The sequence below is a fragment of the Mobula hypostoma genome, unplaced genomic scaffold (genome assembly GCF_963921235.1).
Source record: "Mobula hypostoma unplaced genomic scaffold, sMobHyp1.1 scaffold_204, whole genome shotgun sequence".
NCBI lineage: Eukaryota > Metazoa > Chordata > Chondrichthyes > Myliobatiformes > Myliobatidae > Mobula > Mobula hypostoma.
In genome coordinates, this window is record NW_026948241.1 from 38,094 (window position 1) to 53,713 (window position 15,620).

General features: G+C 42.5%; 1 protein-coding gene across 1 annotated transcript; it reads right to left on the minus strand.

Annotated features, from left to right (window-relative positions):
* Window positions 1-610: 610 nt before the first annotated feature.
* On the minus strand, window positions 611-15,039 carry LOC134342148 (zinc finger protein 229-like). Its single transcript, XM_063040121.1, has 2 exons — window positions 14,255-15,039; window positions 611-8,101 (listed from the first exon to the last, which is right to left on the minus strand). Exon 2 carries the CDS (start codon window positions 7,700-7,702, stop codon window positions 6,260-6,262), a length of 1,443 nt encoding a protein of 480 aa, XP_062896191.1. The 5' UTR covers window positions 7,703-8,101; window positions 14,255-15,039; the 3' UTR covers window positions 611-6,259.
* Window positions 15,040-15,620: the final 581 nt, after the last annotated feature.

Below are 15,620 nucleotides of genomic sequence, written 5' to 3' on the forward strand. Positions count from 1 at the left end.
TCCCATCCCCACTTTGCCCGGACCATTGGCCCCGCTTGCAGGGCAACAGTCTGCCGGTGTTTGCCCCCCAATGTGGTGAATCCCTCTGCTCGCCACCACCGTGGGCTCAGACATTTCCACAGATGAGCCCCTCCTGTCCCCACCGGGACAAACATCCTGTCCGCCCCCTCTCTCACCGTCTTCATCCTTTCAATAAAATCCCCCTCTCCCTCCCCGGGGAACCGGCATCAAACCGACGGGCCGAGCGGTCTCCTCCTACCTCTCAGCGATACATCAGACTCCGGCCGAAGGAGACGCTTCACAAACGCCCCAACTTCCCTCGGAGGGAAATGGAAATAAATCAGAAAGCGGAACATTTACTTTAAGATTTTATTCCGCTTTAACGGGGTAACGCCCTCTCGGCTGGTCCGCCTCCACTATTGGTTGTAACCAGTGATTGACATCGTTTCAGACCAATGGGAATAGAGCATCTCTGCAATCAATTCAATTCCTCTGTCGACTGATCGGGAGGGGGGTCGTGGCTCGTGCTCAGTAGCTCAGCCGTTAAACCGAAAAAGCTCGAGCACAGCAGCGCGTGTGTGACGTAAGGCACCGCGCTCGAGACAGCAGATGCAGATACGGGGAGACCATGGGTGACGTCAGGCGCGTGGGGGCTGCTGTGTGACGTCACGTGAGGGGGAGCGCTTCAGTTTTAAAACACCTTTTGTTGGGTCCGATCTGGAACAACAAAATTAAATTCGGGTTTCATCGGGACCGGATCCGGTGTTGTGAGATGTGTCCGGCTGTGCCGTGTTGTTGGTGGAGTGGGCAGCGGGGTGTTTGTCTCCGGGCTCTCCTCAGCCCCGGTTTTCACTTTGCGACCGAGCCCGGGCCGTGGATCAATTCCTTGTGGTTCTGCAGGGGGTTTGGGGCGAAGGGACAGTCTGTCTGTCTGTGTGGGTCGGGGTTATGAGTGGGTGTGGGTGTGGGTCCCGGGACAAATTAACTTGTAAACACCGGACCATCTGGTGAATTGGATCAGACAGCTTCGCTCGCCTGTCCTTTCAGGAAACAACAATTCTCTCTTCATATTAATGACTGTCTAAACTTGCTGTGAACAAGATTCTGTGTTACAAGATTGTGAGTTACAGAGTCTAGGACAGCTGTCACCGTCATGGGCTGCGAGTGCAGACAGGGATTGGGGTCACTGAGCTGTGCATCAGAGAAGGACACGGGTTTGTACAGCCTCCTGTGGGGTAGAAATGTCCACACGGTGAATTCGGATCTGCTGGCACATCGGGAGTCTGAAAGGGAAAGGGAATAGGGAAGGGGCTGAGCAGAGAGTTGTAACAGGGGAACCTGTTCAGGGGTGGAGGGGTACAGGAGCTGTCTGATAGATCGTTTTAATTGTTTTTTTATAATCTGACAGATGGTGACTGAGGAAGAAGCTTGTTGACGGAGGACACCCGGAGGCGAGCAGCTCAGACACGGAATCAGGAACTCAATTGAATTGACTTTATTTCTTACATCCATCAGGAGTAAAAATCTTTACGTCTCCATCTAAATGTGCAACGTGCAATCATAGTAATTTATAACAGTTTATAATCAATAAAACAGACAATGTAATATAGAGTACACTCAGATCAGCGTGAGTTCATCAGTCTGACGGCCTGGTGGAAGAAGCTGTCCCGGAGCCTGTTGGTTCTGGCTTTAATGTTGCGGTACCGCTTCCCGGATGGTATCAGGAGAGTGACAGTGATGTGATTTCCTGTGTCACGGGTACAGACAATCATCTCAAGTGAGGAGTTTGTGTGGAGATGCAGCTTCCCTGGAGGTGGAGGAAAGAGGACACACCAACAGGTGGAACCAGCTGTGCGAAGACATGGTTTGTCAGGTCTGACAATGAGCTGAATGTACCATAACCTTCAGACTGAATCAGAAAACCATTCTGAGTGTATTTGAAATGTCAGAAGCAGGGGAGATGTGACCACATGTGCAGAGGGCAGAGGTTGTGTCTCCATCAGACCCTCAGTGAGATGGTTCAAGTTACAATGTGCAGCGATAAAAGCACAGTGTTTGGGGCCGGATTTAATCACTGATTCTGACACAGTGAGAGGGTTAGTTTTGCCATAAGGAGGCAACATTAATGGAAGAAGAGACAGGAACTTCATCAATTCTACACTGGTCCCATTTATCAGCACCTGGTCCATAGCCGACTGTATCTCGGCAGTTTCTTTCTTTCTTTTCAAATCTTTATATTATTATTATATTATTCAAAAATAACATGAGTACATCAAAGTAAGCAACACTTACAATGTCTCAAGGAAAAAAAAACATTATTTTCTAGATTGAAAAATTTTGTTGATAATAAATAGAAACCCTACTCAGCAGGAAAAAGTGGGGGGAAACCCCATTAGGTGTACAACCCGGAGCCATGCGTCATACAAAAAGCTTCTAAAAAATAAACAGCAATCTGCCAGCAAGAAAAAAAAAATACATACCAAAATTTACAATTAGATCGTGGAGGAAATCTACCAATTAACTCAAATGATATTAACAAGCAAATGAATCCCATCTTTTCTCAAAATCAAATAAAGGTTCAAAGGTTCAACTTCTAATTTTCTCCAAACTAAGACATAGCATCACTTGAGAGAACCATTGTGACAAAGTGGGAGCTGATGTATCCTTCCACTTCAACAAAATGGCCCTCCGAGCTATCAATGTAACAAATGCAATAACATGTTCGTCAGATATAGAGATACCAGATATTTTGAGGAATTATTCCAAAAAGCACAGTTAATTTGTTAAGTTGTAAATTAATTTTAAGTGCTTTAGAAATTGTCAAAAAAAAACTGACTTCCAGAACTGTTCCTGGATAGAACAAGAGCAAAACACGTGTGTCAGCATGGCTGTCTCAGTTTTACATCCATCACAATAACTATCAACATTAGGAAATATTTTAGACAGTCTCTCCTTCATCAGATGGTAACGATATACAATTTTAAATGACTAGCACATATCGAAGAAGAGTTCAGCTTCAGAATCCGTGTCCAATCCTCCGTCATAAAAGATAAATTGAGTTCCTTCTCCCAATCTTGTTCAATCTTAAATAAAGAACACCTATCCCATTGTAATAAAAAAAATATAAATTCTTCCAATAGAACCCTTCATCGAAGGGTTCATACTCTTAATAGTATCTAACATGTCAACCTCCAATACACAAGGAAAATTACTTAAATATTTTTGTAAGAAATGTCTAACTTGAAGGTATTGTAAAAAGTGTGAGTATGAAAGATAATATTTATCAACTAATTGTTCAAAAGACATCAATCTATCTTCTTTAAATAAATCCAAAAAAGAATTAATACCTTTATGCATCAAAAAGTAAAAAAAAATGGATTACTCAAAGAAGGCTCAAAAAGGTAATTTTGATAAATTAAACCACAAAGTTTAATTTTTTTAAGATTAAAATTAAAAAAAAATTGTGGAACCGGAGCCAAATTTGTAAAGAATGCTTAATCACAGAGTATAGGTTTAAATTAGCAACTTTAGCTAATTGTATAGGTAAAGCAACTCCCAATAACGAGGTTAAGTAAAACTGTTTCACAGCTTTCAATTCCAGGTCTACCCAAATTGGCCGATCGTTCTTATCAACCCAATATAACCAAAAGGACATATATCGCACATTAACAGCCCAGTAATACATTCTTAAATTCAGCAAAGCGAGACTTCCATCCCTTTTCAACTTTTGTAAGTGACATTTACTAATTCTTGGTCTTTTATTATTCCAAATAAAAGATAAAATAATAGAATCAATCTGATCAAAAAATGTCTTAGTAAAAAGCAGGGATATTCTGAAATAAATATTAAAGAATTGGTAAAATCATCATTTTAACTATAGGAATATGACCGACAAGTGAAAATGTAAGTGGACTCCATCTACTAAATAAATACTTCATAGAGTCTACCAAAGGAACGAAATTGGCTTTATAAAGATCCTTATATTTTTTAGTGATTATAACACCTAAATATCTAAAAGAATCTGTGACTTTGAAAGGAGTATTATCATATATAGAGGCAGGTTCATTTGAAGGAAACAATTCACTTTTACTCAAATTTATTTTATATCCTGAAAAATCTCCAAATTCATTGAATAATTTTAGCAAAGCAGGAATAGATTCTTTGGGATTAGATATATAAACCAATAACTAGTCAGCGTAAAGAGAAAAATTATGAATGGTCCATTCACAAAAATCCTATGAATATTTTTAGCTTCACGAAGAGCAATACCAAGGGGTTCTAACACTAAATTAAATAACAAAGGACTTGATGGACAACCTTGTCTTGTCGCCCATGAAATCTGAAAAAAAGGAAACCTACAGTTGTTATTGACCACAGTAGCAATAGGAGCTTTATATATCATTCCAAACCAATTATTAAAATTAACACCGAAGCCAAATTTCTCTGAAACATTAAATAAATATTTCGACTCAATCGAATGCTTTTTCAGCTTCCAAAGAAACGACACATTGTGGAGTTTTAAAAGAGGACAAATATATAATGTTAAGTAGTCTCCGAACATTTGAAAAGGAATAACGACCCTTTATAAAGCCTGTTTGATCTTTAAAGTAATTTTACTTAAAATATTATCTAACCGATTGGCCAGTATCTTTGACAGAATCTTAGCATTTACATTCAATAATGAAATAGGTCTATATGAGGCACAGTTAGTAGGATCTTTATCCTTTTTAAGAATTAAAGAAATAGAAGCCTCACAGAAAGTAGAGGGTAAATCACCTTTCACAAAAGAATCCTTAAACATTTCTAACATATATCCAGAAAAAGCAATTTTCCAATTTTTTTTATAACATTCTACAGGACAGCCATCAAGTCCATGGGCCTTACCAGATTGCATTGGAAAAGTAGCTTTATGAATTTCGTCTTCAGTAATTTGGGCATCAAGAGTCTGTACAGACAGAGCAGTCCCTGGCTTCGTATGCTATCCTAGGTTGCTTGCCTTTTTTTTTTGGGCTTTCAGGGAGGTGGGTGGGGTTAGAATTAGGAGTTTTTTCCTCTTGGGTGGTTCTGGATCATGGGTGTTTTCTATGTGGTTGTATTCTTCATCACCACCATTTTTGATCATCCCATATTGGTATGTGCTCTGTGCAGGTATAAAGTAGAATAAAATTATAATATGGTATTTAAATGGATTAATGTAATAAGTTGGAATGTATGTGCTTGGAATCATCCTATTAAACGAGAAAAAGACAAAACTATTAACCGATTCCAAACTGATATAATTTTTGCTCAAGAGACACATATCAGGGTGGGAGATCAAAATATATTTTTTTGGATGGTGGAGAGGTTTGCAGTTCCACTCTACTTCGCAGAGTAAAACTAAAGGCCTGTCCATCTTTATTAAATCTAATATATTTATTCACGAGGATACTGAGTCAGATTCGAAGGGTAGATTTTTAATTGTTAAAGGAGTGATCTGTAACAGAAAAGTTGTTTTTGTCAATCTGTATGGTCCTGACTTAGATGATCCTTCTTCTTTTAAAAAAAGGTATTTGCTTTACTGCCTGATTCAAATGAATATATGTGATAATGGGTGGGGATTTTAACTGTTGTTTAAATCCTATGATTGAAAAGAGCTCAACCAATCAGCGACTTCCAAATCACTCTGCGTCACTTATTAACTCCTTTTTGATCGATCTTGGATTGATTGAATTATGGAGATATCTGCACCCTGATAACAGAGAATATTCTTTCTTTTCACATGTTTATAAAAAAATATTTGGGGGTTGATTATATTATAATCGGTCCCTGCTTCTTACCTAGTGATAAAAATTGTGAATATGACGCCATTGCTATATCTGATCATGCACATTTGAGTTTGTGTTTTGAATTTCATTATGTCATTCTTGCCCACCCAACATGGTACATGTCTCAGACATTTTTGCAAAACTCTGACTTTGTCGGTTTTATTGAAACCCAGATAAAATAATTCTTTCATTTTAATGATATAGGGGGTATGTCCAAATTAATTATATGGGATACATTTAAAGCATTTTTACGTGGTCAGATGATTTCTTATTCAGCCAAGCTTAAAAAACAGACTAACGTAGAATTAGATAAGATTGGGCTGGGGGGTGGGGGGTTGCTATCACCCCCTCTATTAAGCTGCTAGCCTCAGCGAGAGTTACATAAGTTTAGATGGCTGAGTGAATTGCTTCCCACATTCAGAGCAGGTGAACAGCCTCATCCCAGCTCGATGAACTCAATGATGCATATTTGGTTGATATGGCTGAGAGAATCTCTTCCCAAAGTCTGAGCAGGTGAACAGCGTCTCCCCAGTGTGAACTGACTGGTGTCTCTGTAGGGAGGATGATTCAGTGAATCCTTTCCCGCAGACTGAACAGATGAATGGCCACTCCCTGGTGTGAACTGACTGGTGTCTCAGTAGGTACGATGACAAAGTGAATCCCTTCCCACAGACTGAGCAGGTGAACGGCCTCTGTCCGGTGTGAACTCGCTGATGTACCTTCAGTTCGGATGACTGAGTGAATCCCTTCCCACAGTCTGAGCAGGTGAACGGCCTCTCCCCAGTGTGAATTCTCTGATGTACCTTCAGTTGGGATGAGCAAGTGAATCTCTTCCCACAGTCTGAGCAGGTGAATGGCCTCTCCCCAGTGTGAACTCTCTGATGTACCTTCAGTTGGGATGAGCAAGTGAATCCCTTCCCACAGTCCGAGCAGATGAACGGCTGCTCCCCAGTGTGAATTCGCTGGTGTTCTTGCAGGTTTGATGCCTGAGTGAATCCTTTCCCACAGACTGAGCAGGTGAACGGCCTCTCCCCAGTGTGAACTCTCTGATGTACTTTCAGATTAGATAAGCAAGTGAATCCCTTCCCACAGTCCGAGCAGATGAACGGTCGCTCCCCGGTGTGAACTCGCTGGTGTGCCATTATGTCAGATGACCGAGTGAAGCCCTTCCCACAGAATGAGCAGGAGAATGGTCTCTCTCCAGTGTGAGCGCTCTGATGTTCTTTCAGCTGAGTTAACCGAGTGAATCCCTTCCCACACACTGAGCAGGTGAACGGCCTCTCTCCAGTGTGAACTGACTGGTGTGCTTGTAGGCTAGTTAACTCAGTGAATCCCTTCCCACAGTCTAAGCAGGTGAACGGCCTCTCTCCAGTGTGAACTCGCTGGTGTCTCTGTAGATTAGATGAGCAATTGAATCGCTTCCCACAGTCCGAGCAGATGAATGGCTTCTCTCCAGTGTGAACTCGCTGATGTTCCTTCAGTTGGGATGACTGAGTGAATCCCTTCCCACAGTCTGAGCAGGTGTACGGCCTCTCCCCAGTGTGAATACGCTGATGTACCTTCAGATGAGATGAGCAAGTGAATCCCTTCCCACAGTCTGAGCAGATGAACGGCCTCTCTCCAGTGTGAACTCGCTGATGTTCCTTCAGTTGGGATGTCTGAGTGAATCCCTTCCCACATTCTGAGCAGGTGAACGGCCTCTCTCCAGTGTGAACTCTCTGATGTAACTTCAGATTAGCTGAGCAAGTGAATCCCTTCCCACAGTCTGAGCAGGTAAATGGCCTCTCTCCAGTGTGAACTCGCTGATGTAACTTCAGTTTAGAAGAGCAAGTGTATCCCTTCCCACAGTCCAAGCAGGTGAATGGCCGCTCCCTGGTGTGAACTCGCTGGTGAGCCATTAGGTCAGATGACCGAGTGAATCCTTCCCCACAAATTCAGCAGATGACCAGCCTCTGCCCAGTGTGAACTGACTGGTGTGTCCACAGGTGGGAAGACCGACTGAATCCCTTCTCACCCACAGAACAGGTGAATGGCCTTGTCCCAGTGTGAACTTGCTGATGTACCTTCATGAGATGACCTTGAATCCCCACAGTCTGAAAAGGTGAACAGCCTCTCCCCTGTGTAAACTGACAGGCCTGCCAGTCGGTCAGATGATCGAGTGAATCCCTCCCCACAGTCTGAGCAGGAAGGATGGTTGAATGAATCCCTTGCTCCACCTCTTATATATGTGGACAGAGACAGCAAAACTGGTGTGTTGTGTTCGAGATTACATAGATAAATTCCTTGTCGTTTTTAACCTGAAAAAAAAATATAAAATCCATCAATGGGTGAAGGACAACATTTCAGATGAGATAACTTTAGTTGCCAAGGTGTGATCTGACATCACATTTTTACTCTGAGGTTCAACCCAAGTTGGAGAGAGAAATCATCTTCTAACTGGGCACAGTGCTAGTATCTGGAATGACCATCAAACTCTCTGATGCTCTTCCTGTCTCTTTAAGAATGGGACATTTCTGCCATCTCCAACCTGTGACCTGGCTCAGTCTGACTCTCTCCACTGGTATTATTCCCTCTTCCCACTGAGCTGCATGAGATCTTGGCCCCACTGTAACTGAAGGACTCTCACGTAAATAGCCTATGTGGATGTGCAGCTGGGATTTTCTTTTATCTACTGTCAATGTAAAGTGCCACAGTTTTAAGGCCATGTAAACATTTCCTGCCCAGGTGAATGGTTGGTCTTCACAGCTGTTGAAAGGAATTAAATGAACATTAGTATTATTTCATGTTCTTGTCATAGAGTCATAGAAAAGTACAACACAGAGACAGGCACTTTGGCCCATCTAGTTTGTGTTGAACTATTTAAACTATCTACATCCATACCCCTACCATCCAGATACTTGTACAAACCTCTTAAATGTTGAAATTGAGCTCACATGCACCAGTTGGGCTGTCTGCTCATTCCACACCTGGATGACCGTCTGTGTGAAGACGTTTCTCTGCATGTTCCCCTTAATATTTCACCTTTCACCCTTAACTCATGGCCTCTGTTTGTAGTCCCACACCATCTCAGTGGAAAAAGCCAGTTTGCATTTACCCATCTAAAACCCTCATAATTTTGATACACCTCCATCAAACCTCTCCTCAATCTTCTGCATCACAAGGAATAAAGTCCTGACCCGTTCAACCTCCCCTTATAACCCAAGTCCTCCAGACTTGGCAACATCCTTGTGAATTTTTTCTGAACTCTTTCAACCTCTTTTACATCGTCTTCTAGATTGGTGACCAAAACATCACACAATACTACAAATTAGACCTCACCAATGTCTTGTACAAAGTCAGCATAACATCCATCTCCTGTACTCAGTACTTTGGTTTATGAAGGCCAATGTCCCAAAATCTTTCTTTTCATCCCTATCGAACTGTGACACCACTTTCAGTGAAACATAGACCTGTATTCCCAGATCCCTTTCTTCTACAACACTTCTCAGTGCCCTAGCAGTCACTGTGTCAGACCTACCCTGGAATGCCCTACCAAAGCACAACACCTCGCACTTGTCTGCATTAAATTCTATTTTCCATTTCTCAACCCATTTTTCCACAGGTCCAGATCTCACTGTAAGCCAGTCTCACTGCAAGCTAGTCTTCCTCATTGTCCACACACCACCAGTCTTGGTGTCATCCACAAATTTGCTCATCCTATTAACCAGCCTATCATCCAAATTACTGATAGAGATGACAAACAACAACAGATCCAGCTCTGATCCGTGTGGCACACCACTAGTCATAGGCTTCCAGTCAGAGAGGCAACCATCTGCTACCATACTCTGGTGATGAAGTTTTAAGGGTATTGGGGGATGTAAGAAATGATTCTTGGACGCTTGTAAATAACAGGTTAAAATTAAATGCAAAGTTATATGTACTCTGTTCTGGAGAGTGTGCAAATTTCTGTTTTGTCCTTCACTGAGGAATCTGCTTGCAGCTTGTTTAGATTAACGACTCACAGATATCTCTTGGGAACGTTATGTAGAGTTGAGTTCTCATGAGACACGGTTTGAACTAAGCTCCCTTCTTTGTCTAACAAAAGAGAATAACTGATAAGGATTGGACAGAGCATTCATTTGTAATTAAAACCCTCTTATCTAAGAAATTAAGTTTTGCTCTAACAGACTCGGTGGGAATACCAGTTGAACTAAATTGCTCTGTTTTGCTAGTTCTATAAATTGTAACGTTTCTGCATGTTAGACAGAGGTTCGTCATGAGCCGCCAAAGGGAGTGGAGTTCAGTCTCTCTGATGCTTGGCTCCGAGCTTCGTGCCGGCTGAGTTCAAACAGATGAACTGGGGAAAAGGATAAAGTAAAGAACTGTTTGTGATGTGTTATTGGCCCGGCGAATTTAGGTTTACACCATGAAAAGTATCCCATCCAGATACTTCACACCTTTGTACGGCTACTCTCTTCTTTTGACTTCAAGAAGTAGCAGAGAACTGTGGACACATCATGGAAACAAGCCTCCCCTCCATGGAATCACTCTGTATTTCCTGCTGCCTCAGTAATTCAGGCAACATAATTAAAGATTCCCAGAACTCCAGACCAGACATTCTCAATTCTCAACCACCCACCAGGTCAAAGATAAATGAAAACAAAAAAACAGAAAATGCACCACCAGACCTAGGGGCATTTCCCATTCTGCTGATATAAGCAAACTGAATATTCCTCAGCATTATAAGATGGACTCCTGACTCTGTTAATGTTTTACCATACTCTACTGCTGTAATGTGTTGATCTGAGAGGATGGTATGCAAGACAAGATTTTCATTGAACCTCGGTACATGACAATAATAAACGACACCCCACTTTAATTGTGTGGAAATATTAGAAAGACTGAGCTTCTCCTCCGGAACTTCCAGAGGGAGATTTCACTGAAGTGTACAAATGTTTGAGAAGCCCAAAAAAACAGAAAAGGCTTCCTTCTTGCATTAATAGGGTTATATACCTCAAAACATTGGCTGCACTTCGGCAAGTTGTAACAGTGGAATGGAGTCAATGAGAAAAATCCCCACCCACAATGAGAGGACGTGACAGATCTGGATCTAACTCCCTTGTCTGAATGGAAAAAAGATTAAACAGCACAACCACGAGAAACAAACCGGCAGACTTAAGTAACCGCACTGATGACGTCAGACCCCGGTATAGCAAACCCATGCATGACATCAGGCTTGTGGTGGGGGGAGGGAAGGGGAGGGGATAAGATTTTTGGTTCCATGACTCTCTTCCAGGGAAGGTGAGACCTGTACAGAAAGGACCACAACAAGAGAGAAGGTTCTTTGGAAACTGAAGATCTGATGGCAGATAAGTAACTTGGAGCAGATGGTTTGCACCAACTGTTCTGAAAGAGGTGGCCGGAAAGATTGTGGAGACATTAGTAATAATCCTTCAAGAATCACTAAATTCAGGAATGGTGCTGGAATGCTGGAAAGTTGCAAATGTCACTCCACTCTTCAAGAAGGGAGAGAGGCAGAAGAAAGGAAACTATAGGCCACTCAGTCTGACAGTGGTTGGGAAGATGTTGGAGTCGATTGTTAAGGATGTGAGTTCGGGGTACTTGAAGGCACAAGGTAAAATAGGCTGGAGTCAGCATTGTTTCCTGATAAATTTGTTGGAAAGCTTTGAAGAAATAATAAGCAGGGTAGAGAAGGGAGAATTGGCTGATGTTGTGTACTTGGATTTTCAGGCCTTCGACAAGGTGCCACACATGAGGCTCCTTAACGAGCTCTGAGCCTATGTTATTACAGGGAAAATGTAGTGGCTGATCGGCAGGAGGAAATGAGTGGACATATAGACAGCCTTTTTCTGGCTGGCTACCGGTTTCTAGTGGAGTTCCACAAGGATCTATGTTGGGAATGATTCTTTTCATGTTATATGCCAATGATTTGGATGATGGAATTTATTGCTTTGTTGCAAAGTTTGCAGGGGATTTAAAGATAGGTGGAAGGGCAGGTCGTTTTGGAGAAGTAGGGAGGCTACAGAAGGATCAGGAAAATGGGCAACAAAATGGCAGATAGAATATTGTGTTGGGAGGTGCATGATTATACACTTTGCGAGAAGAAATGAAAAGGTTGACTATTCTCTAAATGGAGAGAAGGTACAAAAAAATATCTGAGGTGCAAATGGACTTGGGAGTCCTTGTGCAGGATTCCCTAAAGGTTAATTTGTGGGTTGAGTCTGTGGTGAGGAAGGCAAATATAATATTCGCATTCAGTTCAAGAAGACTAAAATATGAAAGTGAGGATGTAATGTTGAAACTTTATAAAGCTCTTGGATTATTCTCAGCAGTTTTGGGCCCCTTATCTCAGAAAGGATGTGCTGACACTGGAGAGATTTCAAAGGAGGTTTATGAAAATGAGTGCAGAATTGAATGGCCTGTCATATGAAGAGCATTTGATGGCTCTGGATCTGTATTCAGAGGAATGAAGGATGATTTCATTGAATTCTATCAAATGGTGAATGGTCTTGATCGAGTGAATGTGGAGAGGATGTTTCCTGTATTGGGAGAGTCTAGGATGAGAGGATGCAGTCTCAGATTAACGGGGATAGACGGGCATTCTTTTAGAAAGGAGATGAGGGGAAATTTTTTTAGCCAGAGAGTGCGGAATCTGTGGAATCCTTTGCCATGGGCAGCTGTGAAGGCCAGGTATTTACGGATATCAAAGGCAGAGGTTCCTAGGTTCTTAATTGATGATGGTTTATGGGGAGAAGGAAGGAGACTGGGAATGAAGAAAATTGGAACAGGTATGATTAAATGGCAGAGCAGGAGCAATGGGCCAAATGGCCTAATTTTGCTCCTATGTTTCATGGTTTTATGTGGGGGCACCAGAATGATGTCACATGTGGGTGAGAGTTTGGTTTGAAAAGCTGTTTAATGGAGGTTTTTAATGATTTCGGGGGGTGAACGAAAGAAACTTAATTGGTTTCATCAATGAATCCAATGTTGTGTGATTTAAAGTCCCTTACAAGATACCCTGCTCTGCCATGTTGTCCGTAGAGTGGGAGGTGTGGTGCTTCTCTCTAGTTGGATCACAAGACCCCAATGTTTCTGAGGAGGACTTTCCAGGGTGATCTGGTCTGGGTGGTTCAGTCAGTGAAGTGTCTCGTTGTTTAGTATTTTCAGAAACAACAGTTTTACTAATATAAACCGGAATTGCCAGCAGGGTAAAGACAGGCTCATATCAGTTAACAGAAGACATCTCGTCCCTGCGGACCTTATCTCCTGGCAATCTAAACACCCCGACAGTGTAGGTACCCCTTCATCTGAAAGTGAGTGAATCATTCAGTTAGCTGATTGCTGAGAGGAATTATATTTGTTGGTCATTAAAGTTGGTCCAGATTTGGTTGGATGGATTTAATGCAGAGTTCGGGGGTGTCACAGTGCAAGAACCGAACAGCCAGATCCTCTACGTTGTCCCTTTGACCTCTGGCCACTCTGACCTCCTGCAAACCACAGCACACTGCAGACCCCAGCTGTTGCCGGCGGACCTCCTGGTTGGGCAGCGATGAGGAATGGGCTGCTCTCGGGTTTCTGTAAATCAAAGGTCGGTTGCAGTGGGAAATGACCGGGACTGAGCCAGACGGCTGGACAGTCTGGGCCGGGAATGTATGATCAGTTTGTTGTGGTTCCCCAAGCTGTGAGAGTTGATGTCGGTGACATGGATCTGTTTACGTGTACGGGTGTGGGGTAAATGGTGGGAAAGTTGTGGGGCTACTGGCGGGGTGGAGGGAGGTTGGGGATGTGGGTTATAGGACACAGTGTGACCCAGGAGGATGGGTCCTAGGGCAGATTAAATTGCAAACAAGGGGGGGATCTGGTCCATTGCATCAGACAGCTTTCAGAAAGCAACAAATCTCTCTTTATATTAATTTCTGTCTAATCTTGCTGCTAACATTGTGTTTGTCACAGAGCCCAGAGTCTGGGAACAGCTAGATGGTAGGAAGCAGCTCGTGATGATGGGAGGCTGTTTATTGGAGTGAAGGCCCGTGCCTCGTGGAGTTCCCCAGGGTTACACCCATTGCTACTTGTCATCTATGTTAATAATCTGGTTAAGAATGTACAGGGTATGGGTAGTGAGTTTGCAGCAAGTAATTTCAAACAATTATTTCTTTTTGCAAGATAGTAAATATAAACACCCCCCTTTCCCTCTCCACACTCAGAACTGACCAAAAGCTACTTCAGAAGATGCAAGTTCTTCAAATGAGGAGACACTGAGGGAATGTGTATGAGTTTAAAGAGCTGGGATACTGACAGTACATTACCAGACCTGGAGTGATTGCAACTGGGTCTGACAGTGCATAACTGGTATTTCTGGGCACGTTCGTTCTCACCACAACTATTCTCTACCTTAATTTGTGCAGATATGTAATGATTAAAGGACCAGTGTTTGAGTAGATGAGACTGACCAAACTTTCTCCGGACTGAATCAATGGAAACCCTGAGTCAGAAGGGTTCTCTCCAGTTGGTGCTCTCAATCCTCGGGCTGGTTCACTTGCTGCTGTTCCCTCATCTTCAGTCATGGTTCTGTTCCAGTTGTGGGCTTTTCTTCCAATGAATCTCTCACTACAGGTCTAACTTTAACATGAAAGATAATGAAGCACATTAACAATAAAAAGGAGAACAAAATATTTCTGCTCACTGAAATCTAAACATTGAAGACAAATATAATGATCTCAGTGAACAAATCTGTAATTGCCCCTGACACGTCACAAAACCTGATATGGGATAGGAAGGAGTCATCGTTCAGTCATGGTAAGACATAAGACACAGGAACAGAATTAGGTGATTCCATCCATCGAGTCTGCCCCACCACTCAACCATGGCTGAGATTTATTCCAACACCATATTCTCGCCTTCCTCCTGTAACCCTGAAGCTACTTAGCCATCATGAATATATTAATCTCTGCCATAAATATACGCAGATGACAGCCACAACCACACTCTATGGCAACAGCTTCCACAGATCAGCCACATTTTGGCTGAAGAATTTTTTCTTATCTCAGTTTTAAAGGGAAGCATCATTATTCTGAGACTGTGCTGTCAGATAACAGACTCTCTGTCTAATGGAAGCATCCTCTCCGTGTCCACTGTATCCAGGCTTTTCAGCATTCAGTAGGTTTACTTAAACATACATCCCTCCACCACCCCCACCATCCCTCTGAACACCATTGAGCACAGGTCCAGAACCATCAAATGCTTATCATACATAAAGCCAATCATTCCTGAGAAACAGAGATTATTCATGTGAACCTTGTTAGCAACAAATACACTGAACACATTCCCAAGTATAACAGGCAATCAGGAAATGTAAACCATTCCAGGGTGAATGTAATAAAAAAGAAACTGGAATCACCAGAATCGCTCAACAGGTAAGGAACTGCTGTGGGGAGAGCAAAACAAAAAAAAGAATAATGATTCAGGTTCACAATCTTTTGTCAGAATGGATTCAGAATTTTCCATTTTTAGTGCAGATCTCCAGCAACTTGAGTTTCTGTTTGAATTCCACTGCCTGACAGACAGGTGACAGTGAGGAGGAATTTACAAACACAGTTCGAACACTGAACCCCCAGGTCTATTTCTACTGGTGCAAACACAGACCGCCCATTTAATCACAGGCTCTCCTTCTGAGGGATGGAATACAAACTCATTCTCTCCTCAGATTAACTGCCATTGCTTCCAAAGGAACTCCAGAAACAAACATTTGATTCCATACCAGAAATACTCCCTCAACACCTCATAAACCCGGGCAGCTTGATCCCCGGGTCCTTTTTA